Below are 21,154 nucleotides of genomic sequence, written 5' to 3'. Positions count from 1 at the left end.
CAATCCTCAGCTGCCCCTGTTTACTTGGCGCCCCAAAAGGCACACCATCATACCCTGATGGTGGGACCCCCGGGCCCCACTCACTCAACTTGAGATGTGTTTAAAGTGGTGGTGCCCGTACCCACAAGTCACCAGGCTGAGCTGCTAAAGGTGTCATTTGTCCCCTCACTTCCTCTGTGGTGGCAGCTGCAAAGACCCCTGCAGATGTCTGTTTGGTTTGTCCAGGTGACGTGTGCTGCTTGTGAAAGGCGCTTTATGACATTAAACAATAGCCTTCCTCTGATAGCGTCATTTTGGGCACCTGGGGGTCTGCTTTATAAAACTCGCTGTCTTGGTGGGGATTTCTAAAAGACAACTTGACGCGCAGACATTTATGAGCCCTCCGTATGCCACAGGCGATGGGAAATGGCGACCCCCTTGGTAGAGTATGGAAGTGCAGCCTCAGCCGCTACATGACGACTGGCACTCCTGATAATTCTGATCACTGAGCCATCGTTAATGTTTTGTGTTTTACGTGACAAACGTATTATAAGTGACAAGTAGGACGTGATGGCCTGATTGACGTTCCCTTTTAAGGGGGCCAATGCTGCGTGTTTGGCTATTCGTCAGCCACCTGTTGTCACGTCTCAGCCCAAGTGTCCCTCCGTCGTGCCCGCTGTGATGGTGTGACTGTGCAGGCTGATGTTAAAAGGCGATTGACAGCCGTGTCCGGTTTCACTTACGTAATCGGAGCTCCTGATGGCACACGTGTTGCAGTAAGGCCACCTAGCGAGGGTGGCACTGCCTTTGTTAACTGTGGCACCAAGATGAGGCTGACAAATGTCCTGGCTTGGTGGTCTGCGTCGAGCCGCAATTGGTTTCTTTCGAGGCAGACATGGTGGGTGGCTGACGGGTCAGTAAGGTGACTCGTTAAACCCTCCATTTGTCACGTGGCCCGTACTCTTCATTGTCATCGTATTCTGACCGAGGAGAGGCGCTATAATGTGACATGTCACCATGCGCTCAGGTGTGAAACACGCAGCATAGGACTTCTCAGAGGGCAGCGGCGGTGGGCAGGATCGCGAGAGGTTAGGAGGGAGCTGCTGTACCGGCCAATGAAGTTCTGCCGTGGCGTGTTTGCATATGCATGAGGCTGATTAGCATACTCCTTACCTGGATGTTTGAGGGCGGGGTCTGAGGCGCATATTTGCATGTGATTTCTAAACGGTAAGTTGGGCGCCAGGCCTTATAAATCAAGGGCACTAAGGGACATTTGATTTGGCATCCCAGAGCCTCCCCTGTAGCATCAGAGCTGAGGGGGACACTGGCAAGTCATGTGAAGGGACAGGGACCCTTTTATGTGACCATGTCAAGGAGCTTTAAACAATTGAAAGTCAGGAGACCACTGAGTGGGAGCCGTTGGGGTCCTTCATGAATGAACAAAGACGGTGAGGGTTCTACAAGGCAGGTACCAGGAGATGCCAGGTGTCTGGCAGACTGGTATTAGACAAGGACCCCCAGATGTGCATCGGATAAGTATCGGATCCTGCCGACCACGCTGTTTTCTGGGTTGACTGAGCTGTGGAGATGCACTTGATGGGGGTGGCATTATTTTTTTTACTTTGTGCACTTGGAGTGTCACCAGGTGCCACCCCTGGCACCGCTGCTCAGCAGTGTAGCTGGTAGAGTCCGACACTTGCGGAGCAGGAATGCAAGGAGGATGCTGGTGGGCCCAAGCACTGGCGCATAGGTCCGTACCCTCGCCCGCGCCATTTTAAAGGGACAATAATAAGCAAACAGATGAGTAACTGATACCTGCTCTTCAGTGGTGCCATTCGCCGTGTTGGAGTTGAGCCACGTGTTTCCACCTGAACCCCCGATATTGGCCATTCTGCGATGTGCCACAAAGGACCGGGATGGTGGGGTCACCCTGCAAGGCGCCATATAAACATCGGCTGTAGGTTCTTGGGTGGTTGACTGATGCCCATGCCACACTCTGGACCACCACGTTTAGGAGGGAGCAGGCATAGTCGTGTGGCAATCGTTCGGAGGCATGCCCACTGTTACCGCTTCTCTTTTCCTTCCCCAGGGATGTGCCTGCAGGCCTTTGTGGAGTCCTTCTTCTACCTGGCACAGCGGCGCTTCAAGCTCCTGCCACTCCACGAGCAAGTGGTGGCCCTGGCCGACCTCTGTGACCGTCACCTGGAGGCCCTGGATGAGAGGCGACTGCAGTGCGGCCGCGGGGCAGTGGAGCGAAGGACAGCTCTGGCTTCCTGCCAGCCTGGGAGGCTCAACTCCATGTTGCCAACGCCCCACTTCAGCTGTCCGAGCACGCTGGCCAAAGCGGGCGACTGTGGGCTTCAAGGGTCCACACAAGAGCCCTTGAAGGAGAACGGCGTGGAGAACTGAGGCCAGGGCACCCACCCTGAGAAGATAGGCATCGGGGAGCATCTGGCAATGTGCCCCCATGCCGGCATGGGCGTGATTCTGAACTCCTGGGTCGCCCAACTCTGAATTTGCCTGGGCTGCGATGGAAGTTTGGATCACCGTGGCAATGCCATTTGACCCTGGCGTCAGAAGGTGGACGTGCCTGCAGATAAAATGGTCAACGGTGAAGAGGAGCCATGTAGAGACACATGAGGGAGGAGGCCAGGCAGCCGGCTGGGCACCGGTGCCATGGGAGGGTTTGGAAGGGCTAGTCAGCCCGACTGTCTGAGATGTGCATAAATGGAATAAAAAAGTGCAGCAGTCCGCACTGTGCCATCTGGGCGTCTGAAATTAGGAGATGGCAGGGATGGACCTCACTGGTCACCTGCTCTACATGCTTAGCATTACAGATCTAGCTCAGGGGTTACACAATATGCCAAGGTCCCTGCCCACCATTTCTTTGGTATTGTGAGCTCAGGTCTCTGTGACTGGGCACGTCATGGGCACTACCAGTTTGCCACTCCTTAGTCACCTGACAGTTTCCATATATGGAAAGCCCTCCGCTCCACCAGCTGGTCCTCTACGTCCAAAGCCATCCCTGTGGCGTCCCCTGTGTCCCTCGTCTTTCCCAGCTTTGTTTGACTTGCTGGTTTCCAGTCAGGTGTGTGTAGCCAGCTGTCTCACCCTCCTCCTGCGCCTGGCAACTTGGGCAGGCCTGTTCTGTGACGTGGGCATAATAACCCTTACTGCCTGGGTGCTATAAGGTCATCGTCCCCAATTCATACTCCAGAACCACAAAGGTAGCAAGTGGCGTTTGAATGGTGGCACCCCCTGGCAACCCATTCCTGAATTTTCACAATTGGTGAAAATCAATTGGCAGGGTGGGGCCTGCACTGGCACCTCTGCAGGCACCACATGGGCACTCCTGGCACTCTCTGCTGAGTTTGTGGACTAATGACTTTCCTTAATGATGCATATGAGGGCACTGCCATCTGCACAATAGGATACCACTAAATTGTGTACAGTGAATGTGGGCACACATGTTAAACACACGGGTGACGCGTACCCAGTGTGGATGCACAGATATGCTGCCCTGAACCCCTGTGCGTCTGCAGCCTTGTTATTTTATTCTCATTGCCACCACCCAACGTGGAGGACTCACTGAGAAAGACAGATGAATCCTGGACAAGTGTGACACTGCCAGTGCCATGTTATGGCACCACCTTGTGCCTGCATGTCACCCTGACGCCCTCCTCCTTAATGCTCCCATTTATCCAGCACCAGCCCGGCATCCAACAAAAGGCGTTTCACTCATCCCTGCTGCCATGGCAATCATTTGAAAATGTTCCGTATATAGCAGACTTGGTGACAAATGACAGTGTGATACTGAATGTGAGCTGGCATTTAACTCCATTCTACCTTTGTACCCTGGCTATTGCTCGGCTATTGCCCGCTGAGTTGTGCAGTTTGGGCACAGGATGGCACAAGAGTGACACGAGGTTGCCCCCAAGTCAGTCGGCTGTCCCACCAGTTGATTGTGCCCTTGAGTTCTGCAATTTGCTGGCATGCTGTGGGCGCAGAATCTCTAAGATGCCATTTAAGTTCATGAGCACAAGTCGCCTTGATGAGGTCCATTGTTGCATTTAGTTTAAGAGGTCTTCCTCCTCTTCCTCTAGCTGCTGCCTGCGTGGCTGACGTCACACCTCGGGCCAGCGCTTTAAAGATGGCAAGGCCTCCCCGTTGGCCCAGGGGCTGCTTCGGGCACGCCTGGCATCTCACTTTGTGTTAATTGGATATTCTCCGGGGCAGCATTAGGGGCAAAGTGGTACAAGGGCCACCCAGCTGATTGAAGGCGCCACGTCTGATGTGGTCACAAACCAGACCTCGGTGACTAGGGGCCGAACGTAACCGAGACTCGAGAAGGTCGCCGGGGGGACGTTCGGGCGATGAAATCCGCGAGGCCGATGTTCATAGGTCCTATGCCCTGCAGTGCCCGTCTTTGACAGGTTCTTCACCCTGTGGTACCTCTGCCCACATCTGGCTACCCAACTCTTGGGCACAGGGGCCCACCATCACTTGACTTGGCCCAGAAGCGGCTGGGGGTCCACAGCAGGAGCCTCCCAGTGGGCGCTGCAGTAAGGCGCCAGGCAGAAGCTTCAAATAGCTAAATAAAACTTTAATCCCTCTAGTTGCAAATGTACATAAATGGCACGGGCACTGATCATTGGGTCGACACGACGACGACTTCTGTACATTATTATTATTATTATTCTTATTATTATTACATGGTGAAGCAAATACTCGAGTCTCAACAGAATTACAAAAGGGTTACAAAACATACAGAGCGCCACCCCTGCATGCCCTCCGTTGTGTGGCAAGAAAGCAATGACGGCTGGCACCGCTGCCCTGCAATCTTTCCAATTTCCACTGGGCACCGTGATGGTAGTAGAGTGCCTTATGCCAGGTCATCAGGCAGAAGAAGCAGCAAGAAGCAGGTTGGGGAGGGGCATTGCAGCCATCAAAGTGTGTGACTAGTTCACCCGCTGCCAGCCTCCATGCCCAGCTAGCTGTTCAAGGATGACTCCAAGCACATTTTCAGCTTCAGTGGCTCTTGCTTGACCTCTATATAGCGCCTTTCATCGCTCATCAAATCGCAGACAAATAGGAAGCTGCATGCCATCTGAAATGTCCGCTCAAAAGCAGAGTGGCACTGGGCACCACAGTGAGAGCCCCCCCCCCCCCCCCCCCCCCCCCCCCAGCATGACTTGAGATTCTCAGGCGTTCTCGATGCTTGCTTGGCACCACATCGACTAAAGACTCGGCTGGAGTTCTGGCAACGTCACGTGATACAAGCGATGCCCATGGCGAAGGTGACAGTGTGACATCGGCTGGCACACAAGGTGCAACTTTGCTTCCTTTAGCCCCCCTTGAGTATTCTTTACAACGTGCAAATGGAAAGTACGAAAACAGAAAAATGTGAGGATGGCACGAGCCAGCAGCCAGGCAGGATTGGGCGTGAGGGCACTGTGGACACGTGGCTACATGTTTGCTGTTGAGGGTCAGCATGAGCACAGTTGACTGGCAGCCGCACTTCCTCCTTTTGCTCTCACTGCCACACAAGGTGCCTGAGGGACTTGTTGACCAAGTTCTCGTGGGCACACATGCCAACTCCTTTGGGCACCAACTTGTAAATGTGGCAGGAATACATAGATGAAGGTGCACCAAGCTCCCTCACTCCAGTTCTCGATTTGCAAACAGGAGGGCACGTTGGTACAGGGTCCGGCACCGAAGGGTGTGCCCAAGGTCAGTGACGTCTTTTACATTGGCGGGCTTTGTGGAACCCAAATCGGGGCAGACGTTTGGCAAATGCAGCTGTGATGGACGCCAATACTGTGCTGGGCATCGTCCTGTGCCAGGGTGGCTCTCTGCTGCTTGTGGCATCCACTCGGCTCACTGGAGTCGCGTCAAGCGGGTACGGCCTTTTCAAAATAAAAAGCTTGAACTTGCTGATCATCCCCACCTCTGAGTGGCCTGGGGGTCCCGCGGGCGGGGGGTGGGGCTACTGGCACACCCTGCACAATCCACTGATGCCATGTGGCAGTGGCCCCTGCAGATCTTTACTTTATAAATACAAGTAAACGCTCCATTGAAAATAATGGAAATGGGACTAACGCTTCTGGTCGAAACCAAAACAAAAAATTCCAAGAAGATGGCCAGGAGGGCACCCGCAGTGGGTAGACTGTTGGACAGCCCCTCCTGGCTCCCAGTGGTGCCCGCCTTCATTAGCAGTTGCTGCTGTTCCTGAATTCTCCATTCTCTGTTATCTGCAGTTTGGTCGGGTTGGTCGGCGAGATGCCATTGCGGGTCTGCATGCTGTAGCGCTCCTTCAGCTGGGTGAGGGCACTCATGAGCCGGGCATTGGCAGCATCCAGGGAGGCAATGCGCTTCTCCTGCAGAGGGGGGTGGGAGACAAAAAGATGCTCAGTGAGTCGGTCATTCTGGGCGTGGCTTAAAGGGTGTGACGTGGGAGAAGAGGGCGGGGCAAGGTGTGGCGCGAGAGAAGAGGGCGGGGCAAGGTGTGACACAAAAGAAGGCTGCTCACTCTGCCACTTCACCAGCCTGAGGTGCCGTACGCTTGGCCACAGGGCACGTCACCTTTCTGCCTCATCAAAGGGGTCCACAATGCCATAGTGGCATTCAGCCCAAGCGTGCCAAGCACTTTGTTAGACTGAAGCTGCTACCAACCTGTGCCTCGATGATCTTCTGCTTGGAGTCCACCACGGCCTGCATCTCTGAGTGGTCCTTCTTCAGCTCCTCCTCGACAGACATGAGCCTGGGTAAGGAAAGAAAATGACAGCTCAGTTCAGCTTCCTGCAGGCTTAGATGGCACCGATGGCAGCCCGAGCCGCTCAAGAGTGCCACACAAGACCAAGCACACTGACAGTCCTCTAGCATTGCCATGTATGGATGATGCTGTCATCCTGGCACCGGGCATCAGAAGGGCTACGGGCCAAAGAGACTGGCATGTGACAGCCCAGTGGCTTCCAAACCTGGGTGTGTGTCCACGTTTGCCCAGTATGGTCGACGTGCACTTTCTGCACTCTGCGGAAGGACATGCCTATCGGGCTCTGGGGGGCACGACACAGGAGTATAGTGCCACTGAGAGGGGCACTCGCCTTCCCTAAAAATTCAAACTGTTCTGCTGCTGCATTCAAAGGCGCTATATCAGTAGATTAAAGCACATTCAGCTGGACCATCACAGCACCTGTGCCAGTCAGGAGCAGGCGGTCAACCGAGGGGGTCCAGCTTGCAGACCACCGCGGTTCAGGAGCACCACTGGACAGCCAATCGGATTGCAGGTTTTTGTCACATGGTTTACTTGACCGGAGTGCAAGCGGGGGTCATCACTGGCATCTAACAGAAAGTGACCACCTCCTCAGTGGAGTGGCGCCCTGGGGGTCCGCAGCTGGATCAAGCAGATGCTTCAGCACACAAGGGGTCAAAGTCCTGTTATGGTGTGCCATGGACACAAGTCAGGGTCTTAAAGGTGCCGACCCCCTGAAAAGATTCACCCAGAATGCTGTGTGCTTCACCAGGTCCGACTGTGGACGTGTGTCAGGGCTGAACAGAGGCCCAGTGGGGTTTGCCCACCCGTGCCCGCACCCATAAAGCATGCTAAACGTTCACCCAGGTCCTCACTCACACCAGACTGCCTGTTGTTCCAGCTGAGGTCCTCAGACGGTGAGCTTTGTGCCCCTCCACCTGCTCATCTCACCCACCTCTTTCGCTGCCCCGTCACGAGTACCCGCTCACCGGCTAATGATGCCCTTCATCTGCAGCTCCTTGTCCTCCTGCTGCCTCCTCAGCCGCTCCTCGCCCTCCTCCAGCCTGGCCTGGTACTCCACCAGCACCTTCTGCGTCTGGTCCTCCTGGCCCTTCAGGCGGCTCTCATACTCCTCGATCTTCTTGGCCGACATGCGCAGCTTCTCCTGCAGGATGGCGATCTCCTGCTGGTACTAAAACAGAGCAGAGCACCTGTGGGTCAGGCTCACCAGCTGGCCCCCGTGCCCACCCCCACCTCTCGGCCCATTCAGGTCACCGTCCTGTGAGTGAGTGGAGCCCGTCTGGCCCGCTGGTGTGACTTCCACCGATGCCCCTGCACACAGTCTGACTGCTGCCCTCGGAGCCAACACAACCTGCACTTCCAACTCAAGTTTCATCCCCTGGCCGGTAAGGGCTCACGGGCACCAGGGGCAGTCAGAGCCAGGAGGGGGGCGGCTCACCACAGGTCACCCCTATGGGAAGTGACAACACAGGATGAGTCCTGGCGGATGGCAGTGGCACACAAACTCAGCTGACTGGTTGGTAGCATGGTGTCAGTGGGCACCGGCCTATTGTCTCCATCTGGGGGTCTGCCCGCTGGCATTTCATCTTTGTGAACAAGATGGTAGCCATTAGTGGCACCGAGGACCAACAGTGATAGCGGTTTGCCCCCAAAATCCTCGATTTGCCACTTGGCTGCACAGTTAAGACCCTCGTTGATTCAAAGCAGGTGAAATGTATTGAGCCTTCAGGTGGTGGTCCGAAGGACGATGGTGGCCAGAGGTCACATGACTGTTCTTTGAGGCTCTAAGCGGTCAGCCCTGACCAAAATGGACACTGAAGATGCCTCAAGAGCGCAAAGTGAAGGGCACATGTTGGCACCAGCAAGTGGCACCGCTGGCACAGGATGAATGGCCAGTGTGGGGCCCACAGACAATGCAACCAACCCAGCAATGGCCAACCAGGATGGCCAAAGGGCACCAAGCCAAACAACAGTCACACGACGCACCACGTCGGTTTTCAGCAGGGCAGTGGCGGCCATCTCGAGAGCGGTGACCTACACGGCCCGACCGGTGAGCGCCCAGTTACCTTTTCAATCTGCGTCAGCTCCTCTTTGCTCCTGCCCTCGGCATCGATGCCCTCGTGCTCCACGTATTGGACGTTCATGTTCAGGAGCCAGGCGGCGGTACGGTCCAGGGCATTGGGGTTCACAGGCGAAGGGGCCTGGTGGGGTGACACAAAGGAGACACGTGATGGGCTGGCCAGACTGACCACGGGCTCAAGCAGCTTCAGACAGAAAACATCAAACACTGGCACCAGGGCCTTACTGCCCACCAGTCAGGGCACAGGGCATTACCCACTTTGTCTGCAGTGCCTGCCATTCTCTGTTTACATATCAGTTGGCAACTGGGCACTTCAGACAAGCAGCGGCCACTCTGCCACAGATGGCTGCAGGCACTGCAGAGGGGCACACAGCCAAAACAGCATCAGCCACCAGATGGTGCTGCACTTGCGCTGACAGGTGGGCAGGTGCCCACTTCTGAGTGCCCATTAATGCACGGTTTCAGTTCAGGCAGAACCCTCATGTTACATGAAATCACCCAGCAAGTGCCAAAGCTGGCAATCTGGTAGACAAGCGAGGGGCAGGATGAGGAAGAGCACCCCCTAGTGGAGGAGTCACAAATGCTTGGAGAAAGGCGCTATATAAAAAAAAGAGCAAACTGAACAAGTAGGGCAGGAAAAGCACCTGTGGGGGGGGTCTGTCATACGGGATAGGCGAGGGTCTGTCCACCCACAAGTGACCCTGTTCAAGCACCATTGGGGTATCGAAAGAGTCTGATGCCAGGGGCACCCAGCAGAGGTATTGACCATTACAGAGGTCAAGTGAGCTCACCCAGGACCCTGACGGGCCCCCTTAGCAAGCTGGAATGACTAGATAGACAAATCAAAGCCTGCCCAAGCAGATGGCAGCCATGTAACCCAAACTTCAAACACATCGGCGACATCAATGTGACAAAGCTCCCTGGCACTAGATGCCACTTCAAGATGTGGATGGAGGGGCACATGCCTCCTGACTGACTGAACTGCTGGTGGAGCAGTCGAGATGAAGGGGAACCATGGGTACTGGGGGGGCACAGGGGCACTTGGGAGCAGCCGGACACATCCATTCAACTTCAGATCACTTCAGCCGGCTCTGCAATGGGTGCAAACAGAAGGCTGCCCAGTAGGTGGCGCCACTCCAATGCTGCCACTGAAGTAACCGATGTGACTCACGGAAAGGTGAGGGGGTCAGGACCACTCCACCTGGTGCCACACACCGCTACAGAAGCCAGGCATTGGTGCTCGGTCTTCTCCACTAACCTGCTTGTGCATCGTCCTCTGCTTCGTCTCGGGACTGTCCCCTTTCGAAGACGAAGACTGCTGCCGCAGTCGGGCGCCACTTCCCGGCCAGTCCGGAGAGGAGGACATCATGCTGCCGCTGGATGGCCGCGGGTAGGGCGCCGTGTTCAGCAGGTTGGGCGGAGTGCGCCCTCGAGTGACCGGAGGGGGTGGCTGGTCGATCCGCCGCTGCGGCCCTGCGCTGTTCTGCCGGGGCACCGTGGGCTGGTGGGCGCTCTCCGTCAACGACAGCTGCCTGCGGATGAACTCCCCCGAGCGCCTGGCGAAGTCCTCATTGCCGGCGTGGTTGAGGAAGCCATGTTTGCCTGAGGCCAGCTCTTCATTGTTGCTCTGCGAGCTGACGGAGCTCTGGCACTCCGAGCCCGAGTCGGCGAGACCACGCGGCGACACGGGCAGGCCGGCCGCCATCTGATAGACGGGGTTCTGGAAGGACAGGGGGGCTAAAAGCTGAGGCCTCCCCGGGGCGCCCTCTGAGCTGGGGGTGGTGGCCGCCTGGCCCGCTCTGCGCATGGTGGGGACGGCGGCAGCGCCGACCTGGGGGGCACGAGTGGACCAGACGCCGCCCTGGAGCGGTGCCACGGGGGCCTGGCAGTCGTTCAGGGGGTCCGCCGGGATGGCGACGTTGGCTCCGCTCTCCAGGCTGCGGTTGTCCTGCAGGTCCACCATGGAGAGGCTCTTGCTGCCGTTGGGTATCTGCACCTCGGGCTCGTTGGCCTCCGAGTAGCTGGAGCTGCGGGCAGGAGATGGCTGGACGCCCGAGTTTCTTGTGACAAAAAACAAGTCCTTGTTCTCGGGAGTCGGCGATGGCAGACGGGTAAAGTCGACGAGGCTGACAAGGGAAGGAAGAGAAGAGAAGGTCAGGAGTGGAGACCAATAGGCCCCCTGAACTGGGACCTCTTACAGTACCATGGAGATGCCCGCTCTGCTGCCCAGACTCAATTAAACGTCTGCTGTTGGCCATCTGCTGCTGGGACCACAAAACTGGCAACTGGTGCCTTTGCAGTGCCTCCCCACTCTCTGATGACCGGCACACCCTCAGACGGAGATTCCCTCAAAGGTGGCAGCTGGCCACTTGTCACACAGGCTTGGAACGTCCTCCACAGTGCCTCCTGCCTGCACAGGCCCTCCACGGCAGCTCAGGGGCATCCGTGCCAGTGGCTGTGCCAGACAGGGAACCCAACTGACCTGAACATGCCAGTTCTGACCAAGCGCTCTCTTCACAAGACTTACCCGGACAAGTCGTTCTCGATGACCATCTTCTGCAGGCCGGTGGAGATGCTGCAGCTGGCACTGGGCGTGGAGGCGGGCCGCTCAGACGCCACTGACACCTGGACGCTCAGCGGGTTGGTCAGCGCCGTGTTGACATCTCTCAGGATGCGTGGCAGAGGGCCAAGTTTGCTGGCCGTACCCTGAAAAGAGAAGTGGAAGGTGGGTCCACTCGGGCAGGATGGACTGCTTTGAGGGGGTCTGGCCTGTTGGAGCCTCACTGGGCACCGATAGTCCACCCTCTGCAGTTTCCTGTCCTCCTTGGAGCACCCGAGCTTGTAATCCACATAAAGGGGAGAGGACCCTGAAGGCCAAGTGCCACCAGCCTCCCAGGCACCACGCCCTCCCCACATACACTGTGGCATCACCGGCCACTTCTTCTGCCCCCTTGTGCCCCGCTGGCTCAGGTTTTCCAGCGTGCCAGCTGTTAACTCCTGGTGTAGCGTGCGGGTGTGAGGTGGACCCCCGACACGTACGGCCACCCCACCCGTAGCTGTGCCCGCCACTCCATCGCCTACCTGCTCGAGCTGCGACACCACCTCGGACAGCAGGGAGTGCAGGGTGGACAGCTCTCGGCCGAGGTCCACGTAGCCTTCGAAGCCCGCCGTGTTGGAGATGGTCTCGGGGTTGGAGATCTCCAGCAGGAACCTCTGCATGTTGGTCCACTCGTGCTCCAGGAATTGGTTCATGAACGACATGTACTCCTCCTTGCTGCCGAACCTGCAGGGGCAAAGCGACTCACTGGTCAGGGCTGTGCCAGGGGATCTGCCAGTCTGCTGCCACCACACAACTGTAGTGACAGATGCAATCGGGAAGGGGCTTTGTCGCCTTCACACTACCTCAGGCACGAGAGGGAGGCACAGGCTGGTGGGATTAAACCCTCAAGTGCCCTGCTGCCAATCACACACACATCCCTCAAATGGTAACACTGGAGCCCCAATCCCAGATATCATGGATGCCACTGCCTTGAGACACAGCAGAGGCAGCTGGTGCCCACATGCCAGGGATCTGATAAACATAAACTCAGGGAGGTGGGTGGGAGTTGTCTAAGAAGACGATGCCACACAAGGGCAGCCTCCTCTTGAAGTTGACTGGCACTGCCATCTAGCAATGACATCGGAGAGAAACAATTGAAGAATGCCAGGAAAGGCACGTCCTTCCAAACAATCTGGCATCAGACAGCTGCCAGCTCAGCGTGCCCACTCAGCCCTCTTGCATTCCCTACTCTAAAGCCATTTGCCACCAGCTGACTGATAAGTGCAACTCGCTGGCATGTGTAATTGGTCTAGAAAATCACTGCCAATGCCTGATGGACACGAAGGGTGCCCCTTGGCACGAGGGCGATCCGCTTAGGCCTTTACTGCTAGAGTGGTCCTTACTTGGTGAAGTTGGCCAAGTTCTGGGTGACCTTGGCGATGAGCGTCAGGGTGCGGGCAGTCCGGTCGTCAGGGTACTCCTGCAGCAGGCTGAACAGCGACGGAGACATAATGGCTGGGCACAGGAAGCGCAAGAAGAGGGAGGCGCTGATGAGCCGCTCACTGATGTCTGGGCGCCCGCGGCTGCTGCACTCCTGGCGCCACGAAGCAAACACCTCCTTGAGCTCCCGAGGAAACACACTGAGGGACAAAGAGAAAGACATGTGAGTGGCAGCCGGGTATCGCAGAGGGCCCCCGGGCACAGACAGACATGCTTGCACCAACAAGAGCAGCCAATGGCCCCTGAGATGCCAAGGCCATGCCTGGCATCAGCTCAGTACACCTGGTCATCAGTGCTGGACTGATCGGACCCTGCCATCCCTACACCTCTCCAGCTGCCCACTGTCATTGGGTGAATCCAGATCAGCACTGCCTGTGACTTGTGGTGCCCGCTCACCTGGCATGGTCTCGTCAATGACATCCAAGTGCTCACTTAACTGTTCGTGTGCCATCGCCACAGTCTGACCGTTGCCAAGTCTGCTTGTCACACCCGTGCCCATCGATTACGGCCATTCTCAAATAATAGTGCAGTTAATGCCAGTCAGAGGAGGGTGGCGTGAAGTCAGCTGGCACCGCAGGCTCCTTCTATGGTAACAGCCATCTACACTTGATCTCTCTGCACCCATAATGCAACATTCTTTAGTCTGGACACCCTGACTATCTCAGCGCCCGCTGCCGTCTGTTCATCCTGCACTCGAATTCTTCACCAGTGTGAAAATAAAACCAGCAGCTGTGACATCGAGCGCCGTTACTGCGCCACCCGTACGACCAATCCCCACACGGTGCTGTGCCACTTAGCTCTGGCAACCTACGGGCACAGCACCTCTTATCTCCATTATCTGTCAGAAGCATGCCGGTGTGGTGCCCGTCCTCCCTAACCCTGACCCTCAGGGGCATTCGGTGGTCACTCACATACCACCTTAGTGGCCAGCACCCCAGCTGGTGAGTTACAGAAGGCAGAGTTAAAAAGTGTGCCATGCTGGGCGAGGGCCAGTGCCCACCTTGTTTATCTGGTCTCAAACCTCGGCTCACAACCGAACCACCTAGACAAAGCGGATAAGGCATTGGAGATGCCCATCGGCCTACCTCACCATCCACTGGCAGGCTTCTGTGTCTCCTGCCCTGCCGTCCTCGCTGCTTCCCTGCTTTGGTAGGTAGTGTCCACTAGGGGGTGCCCACTACACACACACACACACGCAGTAGGTGGGCCTTACCAGTAGGAGTTGATGATCTTGCAGAAGGCCAACTCGCAGCACATCTTCAGGTTGCTCTGGTGCTCCAGGAGGTCTCCGGACGAGCATTTGCTGGGGTCCACCTCACAGTTCTCGTCGGACTCGTACAGGGCTTTGATGAACTCACCTGAAGGGAGAGACGGGACAGTCAGGACATCGGCGAGCAGCAGCCTGAGGGTGGCACTAAAGGGCTCCACGGTGGGCATTGCATTTGCTCTACTGCACTTCCACGGCACCACTGCAGCTCCATTTGCTTTACGGTTTTATAGCAGGCATTACCATTTTGCCCCTCTTTGATGGCTGTGATGCCCTGCTGGAGTCTCGTCTTCTTTGCCCTCGTTTCACTCACCCAGCGTGAGCAGTTATGGCGATGTTCCCCCCTCTCCCTCATTCCTTGCACTGGCCTTTTGACAGACCACCAATTCAACCTTTGCTGGCTTCCTAGTGACTGACCCACTCCTGGCCTGGCAGCTCAGCGGGTCACGCTGCAGGACTCGTGTTCATTACGTGCTCAGCGCATACCACACTGGCACCCCAGGGAGATGCCAAGGGTGCCCACCTGCACAGTAGACTGGTCTGAGATGTCCAACCTGAGAAGAACAAAGACGAGAGCCTGGCATATGTCGCCCAGCACAGCCGCAGGCCTGTACTTCCCAATGGGGTGCCCTGCCTTGAACTGTGGTGCCCGTGCCACCCTGTTTGCTCTCTGGCCTTCTTTTCTCTGCCCCTCAGCCCCACCCTGCACTAGCAGCTTTACTGTCTGTCGTGGCTGCCAGGGTCCCTTATTAAGTATGCGGACGGTCTCATTCGAGGTGACGGGGAGGGGGATTACAGAGAGGAGGTGAAGTCATTTGTGGAATGATAATGAATGTCGAAAAAACAAAAGAACTGGTGATCGACTTCAGGAAGAAACAGCTGATACACACCCCGGTCTACATTAAGAACACTGCTGTGGAAATTGTGCAGTCTACTAAGTTCCTGGGAGTCCTCACCTGGTCCCTGCACACCTCCTCCGTCATCAAGAAAGCTCACCAGCGCTTGATCTTTCTGCGGAGGCTAAAGAGGGCCCATCTCAGTAAGTCAGTCCTCACCACTTTTTACAGAGGGACCATAGAGAGCGTGCTAACCAGCAGCAGCTCTCTGTGGCAGGAGAGCTCCAGCGCTTCGGACTGGAAAGCACTGAGGAAAGTGGTGAGGGCTGCGGAGAGGATCATTGGAGCCCCGTTGCCTAATGTACAAGACTTGGCAAAACAACGCTGTCTGGCCAGAGCTGTGCGGATTTAGAGACCCCACTTATCCTGCCTCTGAACTCTTTTCCCTCATCCCCTCAAGTAGATGGTACCACAGCCTGAAATGTACAACTACCAGGCTTAAAAACAGTTTTTTCCTTCTGCCGTTCGTCTTTTAAATGAAGCATTTTAGTATTTTATTGTAGGCATTTTTAATTCAGAATTTTATGTATTTTCAATTTAGACTTTTATGCACTTTTAATTATGCACCTCTAATCAGAATCTTTCTGCACTTTTAACTGAATGTAATTGATTTTAACTCTGTGTTTTTATTAATGTCTTGTGCATCGTATTTTCGTTCTGCAGCACATCTTGGATGTTCTGCTGAATGACAAATAAAATTGAATTGAATTCAACTCCTTTGTCGTCTTTTCTGCTCCTTTCTGTGTGCCTCTGTGTCTCGTGCTGTGTGCCAGGAGCTCTGTGGGGGGCTCCCTGCCTGTCTCTCTCTAGAGTCCCCTGTGGTTCATTGAAGACGCTCGGTGGTTTTGGCGACTTCTCGAGATCAGCTGATGTTTGACCCTCCTCTCTGGATTAGTGTTTTTTGGGACTCGGTGCCACCTTCTGCTTCTAAAGAGTCTTCATCAGGCCATTAGGGGTGCACGCCCAAGGCTGATGGCCCTTTCCTCTTGTGTGGATCTTCTGCTACAGTTTGCTGTAAAGTCCTGCAGACCATACGGGCCGTGCTGGTACACTGGCATCTGTGCCAGGGCCCGACAACAAACTTCTCTCTGGTCATGAGATGCAGAGGGCAGCGATGTGCCACACAAGAAGGAGCTTTCTCTGGAGGGATCTGGACGGGGGACGATACCACCCCCTATCTATTGTATAGTGCCTTTTGCACATCTGTTATTTGGTGCCCGCCTCCCAGATCTGTCACCCAGTGGCCTACTCGCTCTGAATGGCGCCACATCTACGAATTTCACAGGACAACAAGGAGTCCAGAAGCCTTTCAGACCATTACTGTATATAGCACCTTCCACATTTATGAAGGCCACATGGCAGATGCCGATATGTCGACTCCCTGGACTCTGCATACACGATGAGGGAGATGGACATCGGTGGGCCGAGAGGGGCCGTGACTAAGTGGCCCACCCAGAGTACCGAAGCCGACTGGCAGGCCCGCTTCCTGGCACATTTCCAACTCCTGAAAGCACTCAACAAAACGCACATGCGGGCATTTCAGGGCGTATCCACAGTCCCAAACGACGGACCCTTGGACCCTCATGACGGTGATGTCATGTGCCACCGACTTCCATAAGCAAAGGTGGACCAAATGGCAGCCCATAAATACAAAAGTGAGACCTGGAATAATCGGAGCAGAAAATAAAAACAAACAAATGAGAGATTTGTGGAGAAATTCAAAGCGCAGACAGAAATGCCACCCAGGGTACCCCAGGGTGACCCCACTCTGCCGGCCCCCACTGCTTGCCACAGCTTCTCCACCTAAATAAGCGTAGGATCAGCGAGGTGACGGGGGCGGCCTGTGGACACTCCAGGTGGTCCGTCATCAGCCATAAAGACAAAGTGGCACAGCGACGCCAGCATGCAAAGCCTGGCAGGTTGTCGGCTTGAGTGGGCATCCACAATCAGGCAGCCTGGGGTGACGCCCAAGGCAAATGGTACCCGTCTGGCAGGGTAACTCGAGGGCAGGGCGGGGACTGAAGCCTGGCATGTGAGGAGACCCTTATTGAATAACCCCCCCCCCCCAAATGGGAGCGGGTCAGGGTCGGACCACCAAACGTCCCAAAGCCCCCCTGCCAACAGCTTAGTGAAACGAAACAAAATCGACTGGGGGACCTTGCACAGCGCCGACGTCATGGAAGATTAGCTGCCACTTTTTAGGACACGCCGGGGTCCGCTAAGCCCCCACATGACAGTAACAGCCCATCGTAGGCCCCCACGACGCTCTGCAGGTGTTGGTAGATGACCACCATAATGGCCACACGTCGGTCCAATGACAACACTGGCACTCCCCTCCTGTCAGTCCCACATTTCCCTTTCTTCGTTTGTCCCGCTCTCCACTGTTGAGCCCTTCATCACCCCGCCCCGTGACGGGTCTTTCAGCTTTGATGTCGTCCTCCCTGTGCCCCCCTTAATAAGCCCGCTGCCCACTTTATTCTGACGGCTCCTTCACATGGTGAGCAAACGTCCCTCAATCTGCTCCTCCAATAATCAACACCACAATCACAGGTGGAAGCCCAGTGCCAAGATCTGCACTCAAGGAGCACACCGGGCTCAAAGGACGGGCACAGCTGGCACCCCTCTGACTAGAAGAGAGCCTGGGGGCGCTGACACAAACACAAGTGCTGCGCGGGGTCAAGATGGACAGCGTGAGGTGCAAGAAGCCTTGCTGGGCATGCCAAAGTCCCTCTGTAGAGGGCAAGCAGGCAGGGAACAAGATGGCAATGTGCCCCACGTTGCCAGAGGATGACCAGGGGGCAAAGAACTCTTTAGAGCCCCTTGGTATGAGAATGGGATGTAAACAAGACCGGAGTGGGCTGGCCGGTCTGAGGGACGGGGGACACACAAACCGCCGACCTTGGGTGGGCTGTGGAGGGCAGCAGCCGTAGTTCATAAGAGGTGCCACCAGGCACAGGGCTCGCTCCTCACCTACTCCGATTTTCATTAACGGCTGCACTGGGGTCCCTAAGACAAGCCCCTCCCCCACCGCTCCCGACTGGCGGATTCTGACCAATTTCTGAAGAAAACAAAAAAAAAAGACTCGCGGCCGCTGGAGGTTGGCGTCATCAGAGAACAAAGAGAAGGGAGGCTAAAAATAAAAGCCAATTACACAGCGAGAAGGGCGGCGGGCACCGCTGGGATGCTCCGAAGGCAGATAAATATTATTGCTTCTCTGGCACATAACCTCCAGGGGCATCTTCAAATGCCAGCGCCGTTTCTACCTGCCACAGAGCGAGGCGCGAGTGCAGCCCTCGTCCATCAAGCCATCCCCTCCTGCCGAGTAGAGGCGGAGGGAGCTGCCCGCTGTGCGCCACGCTTCAGTACATACCCAGGGCGTCCTGCAGGTACTTCTGTCCCACCAGCTTCAGGTACTCCTCGATAGCCTTGGTGGCCAGGGTGTTCTCCCTGAATATCAGATGCTCGTTCTCACCACAGCGGTCAACTTCGGACATCATCAGGTCCGTCAGGAAGTCCTGCAACACAACGTGAAGAGGTCAGGCTGCAAGCGGGCACCCTTTGGCAGTCCATGTGCCCCACCCCCACCCCCTTGTGTGCTGGCCCCTGGCTATCATACCCATGCACTTGAAATCACCAGGTTCAGAACTTGGAACCATCAACTCCTGCCCTCACATCAGGAACCTCAACACAGGCACGAAAACCAAGTTGGCATAAGAACGCCACTCCGGTCACATGGACGTGCTGAAGCCTCTAACGACTGGCAATCCTCTCATCCCAAAACGTTGTGAAAGGTGACATGATGCAATGGACATGGGTACACCTGGACACTGACTGGGTGGAGGGTGAGCAGCATGGTCAGCATCACCAGTTTCACCAACAGATGATTAACTGTTGCAAAGACTGGACTCACTGGGCAACCACAGGGCATGCAGTGGCTGACTGGCATCTCTTATAAGGTGTATGGAGCCAGATTTGCGCCCCCAGACATTGGGGCCACTGCTGTGCCATTCCATTCCATTTGAAAGCATCATCACTTGGTCTCTATGTAGCGCCACCACAAGGACCAACACATCATTTTGTGATGTCTCCACTGCCATCTGAGCACTTGGCACAGATACATAATATTTCTGCTCCTGGCACCCCATGCAGTGTTGCCTCCTGCTACACTGAAGGGCTTCAGGTGGGTGAAAGTGATAATGGGGAGGGGTGTGGCACAGTTATTGAGGTGCCCATCTCCTGTGTTATACCAACAGTGGTCCACCATTGGCATGACAACAACAAGCAGGTGGCCATTTCGAGGCCACTAAAGGGCGTCTTCATATAGTCAGGTTATCCACAGGCATAAGATGGCACGGAGGAGACATTAAATGGCACTTGAGCAGAAGCCCACCACCAAAGGCACTATATGGCACATGAGCAAACCTCGCAGCTGCTGTCACACACATGTGCTTGGGGGGCAACTGGGGGGCTCATCTGGCTGTAATTCCACCCCGTACCAAGGGCTGGCACTGTCACCTAATGCTTTTCCTCTTTTTCTGCCTACGGATCGGACACCACTTCCAGGCCATTGTCTCCTGGCCCCGACCCTTCAGGGGCATTGCCACCATCTTCGAGTCACTCAAGCTCGGGGTTTGCCTTCGAGGCGCCCCAACTCCCTCTGATGTTGCTTTGTTACAGTGGCGTAGTCGGCAGGATTTAGTGGCCCTGACTAGAGTGGTGGCTTCCCTGTCAGAGGATGTCCAGAGACACTACGGGTACAAGTGAAGTGGGGAGGCAGTGGACCCAACTGGCAGAGCCGTCTAACCGCCCAGCTGGTGCTCCATGAAGAAAGGGCATTAGGCCCTTCTCAGGTGCCGCTACTCCTCCGACCCAAAGATGACAGCGAGACGTCTCATCGTTGAGCAAACGGCGGTAAGTCACCCCTGGGAACTCAGGGACTGGGCACACGTACTGGTGCCACGTTCTGACAGGTGAGGCTCAATTGGCTTATCAATCAAAGGTCTTTGCAGGCTGCATGCTGCCATGAATGCGACCCACACGCTCACACGCACCCAAGTTATGGGGTACGCCAGGAGCCGAATCACCCAAGCGAATCGTAGAAATGGCCGCCTTTGATTATTCGATACATGCGCTCGCCGAGACTCTTGCCTGACAGTCCGCAGGCAAGCGTGGACAACCACAGATTGAGACCACTGAGTGTCACAGAGGGTCCAGATCGGTGCCAGAAGGGATCGTAACCATAGAAACGTGACACGGAGCAACCCACCTGGCCAAAGGAGAAGCACCCCAGTCGTCTTGCCTGCTTCACGCCATACCTAAGGACCCTTGGCAGGACGAGCCCATGCCCTGTAGCTGGGCCTGACCCTAACCCTGTCGTACTTGGGTGGGACCGGTCCCACAGCACACTCCTGTGGTGACAATGGGCCTGGCTGTGGATGGTTGTCTCCATGCCAAAGAGGTTTGGAGGCCATTACCCATCATGCCTAGCTGCTCAACTTTGAATTGCCAAGCGAATGGCCATCGTCCAGCGGTCACCCACACGACTCACCAGACGCTGTACTAATAATGGCTGGCAGGCACTCCCCTATGGAGTGACCCCCAAAATGCAGTCAGAGACACCATCTGGCATCACCAGCAACCCAAGTCATCAAGGACAGTGTGGGCATCCTGGCACCTCCAAGACAAACGCCAGCGGCTAAGCAGCAGTTTTAGCACGTCACTAACCAAGTGCAAGCACTATATAAGACGGAGGTGAACTCTGAAAAGTGCCAGCCAAACGAAACGGGCAAAATGTGAAACAGTTTCATTGAGAAGGAGCAGGAGGCGGGGCTGGCGTGGCAGACACTGTAGCCCGGGCACTGAGCAGTCGCCTACTCTCTATCTGCCATCATGCTAATCCGCCATAATCACTCCTGGCGCTGACACAATCCCGTTATCGCCCGCCGTTAATCCTCATTGATTTCTCTTCCGTTGCTCTCGCTCAGCAGGCCGCCTTGATTCGACAGCAGTATTCGTGTTGGCACGTGGACCCCTCGCCATCACCCAACAGGAATGCAGTGCCCGTGGCTAAGGATGTCCACAAGCCTCTCCATTCATGGCACTGGGGGTGAAAGGTGGCACC

At 55.8% G+C, this 21,154-nt stretch overlaps 2 protein-coding genes across 14 annotated transcripts in view; one reads left to right on the top strand and one right to left on the bottom strand.

Moving 5' to 3' along the window:
• The window catches only part of ttll11 (tubulin tyrosine ligase-like family, member 11), a 188,403-nt gene that overhangs the window by 12,772 nt on the left and 154,477 nt on the right, over positions 1–21,154 (top strand). For 2 of the 3 annotated variants that reach the window (XR_007935866.1, XR_007935867.1), the window contains exon 9: positions 2,069–2,583. Coding sequence is in view for 1 of the 3 variants with exons in the window: in XM_028809017.2 (XP_028664850.1) it covers positions 2,069–2,388 (320 nt within the window). In the remaining 2 variants the exon portion in view is untranslated. Of the gene's footprint in view, positions 1–2,068; positions 3,721–21,154 lie in introns of those variants that run through there. The other variant, XM_028809017.2, reaches the window with a different exon arrangement.
• Positions 4,562–21,154, bottom strand: part of dab2ipb (DAB2 interacting protein b) — a 170,888-nt gene continuing 154,295 nt past the window's right edge. For all 11 annotated transcript variants that reach the window (XM_051932097.1, XM_051932095.1, XM_051932098.1 and 8 more), the window contains 10 exons: positions 18,404–18,548; positions 14,084–14,228; positions 12,774–13,010; positions 11,913–12,114; positions 11,359–11,537; positions 10,090–10,957; positions 8,818–8,952; positions 7,720–7,922; positions 6,652–6,739; positions 4,562–6,356 (listed from right to left, as the gene is read on the bottom strand). In XM_051932097.1, the coding sequence (XP_051788057.1) occupies positions 6,189–6,356; positions 6,652–6,739; positions 7,720–7,922; positions 8,818–8,952; positions 10,090–10,957; positions 11,359–11,537; positions 11,913–12,114; positions 12,774–13,010; positions 14,084–14,228; positions 18,404–18,548 (2,370 nt within the window). In that variant the 3' untranslated portion in view covers positions 4,562–6,188. The remainder of the gene's footprint in view (positions 6,357–6,651; positions 6,740–7,719; positions 7,923–8,817; positions 8,953–10,089; positions 10,958–11,358; positions 11,538–11,912; positions 12,115–12,773; positions 13,011–14,083; positions 14,229–18,403; positions 18,549–21,154) is intronic.

This window comes from Erpetoichthys calabaricus, chromosome 9 (genome assembly GCF_900747795.2).
Source record: "Erpetoichthys calabaricus chromosome 9, fErpCal1.3, whole genome shotgun sequence".
Classification (NCBI taxonomy): domain Eukaryota; kingdom Metazoa; phylum Chordata; class Cladistia; order Polypteriformes; family Polypteridae; genus Erpetoichthys; species Erpetoichthys calabaricus.
This window is presented reverse-complemented; position numbering and strand designations above follow the sequence as displayed.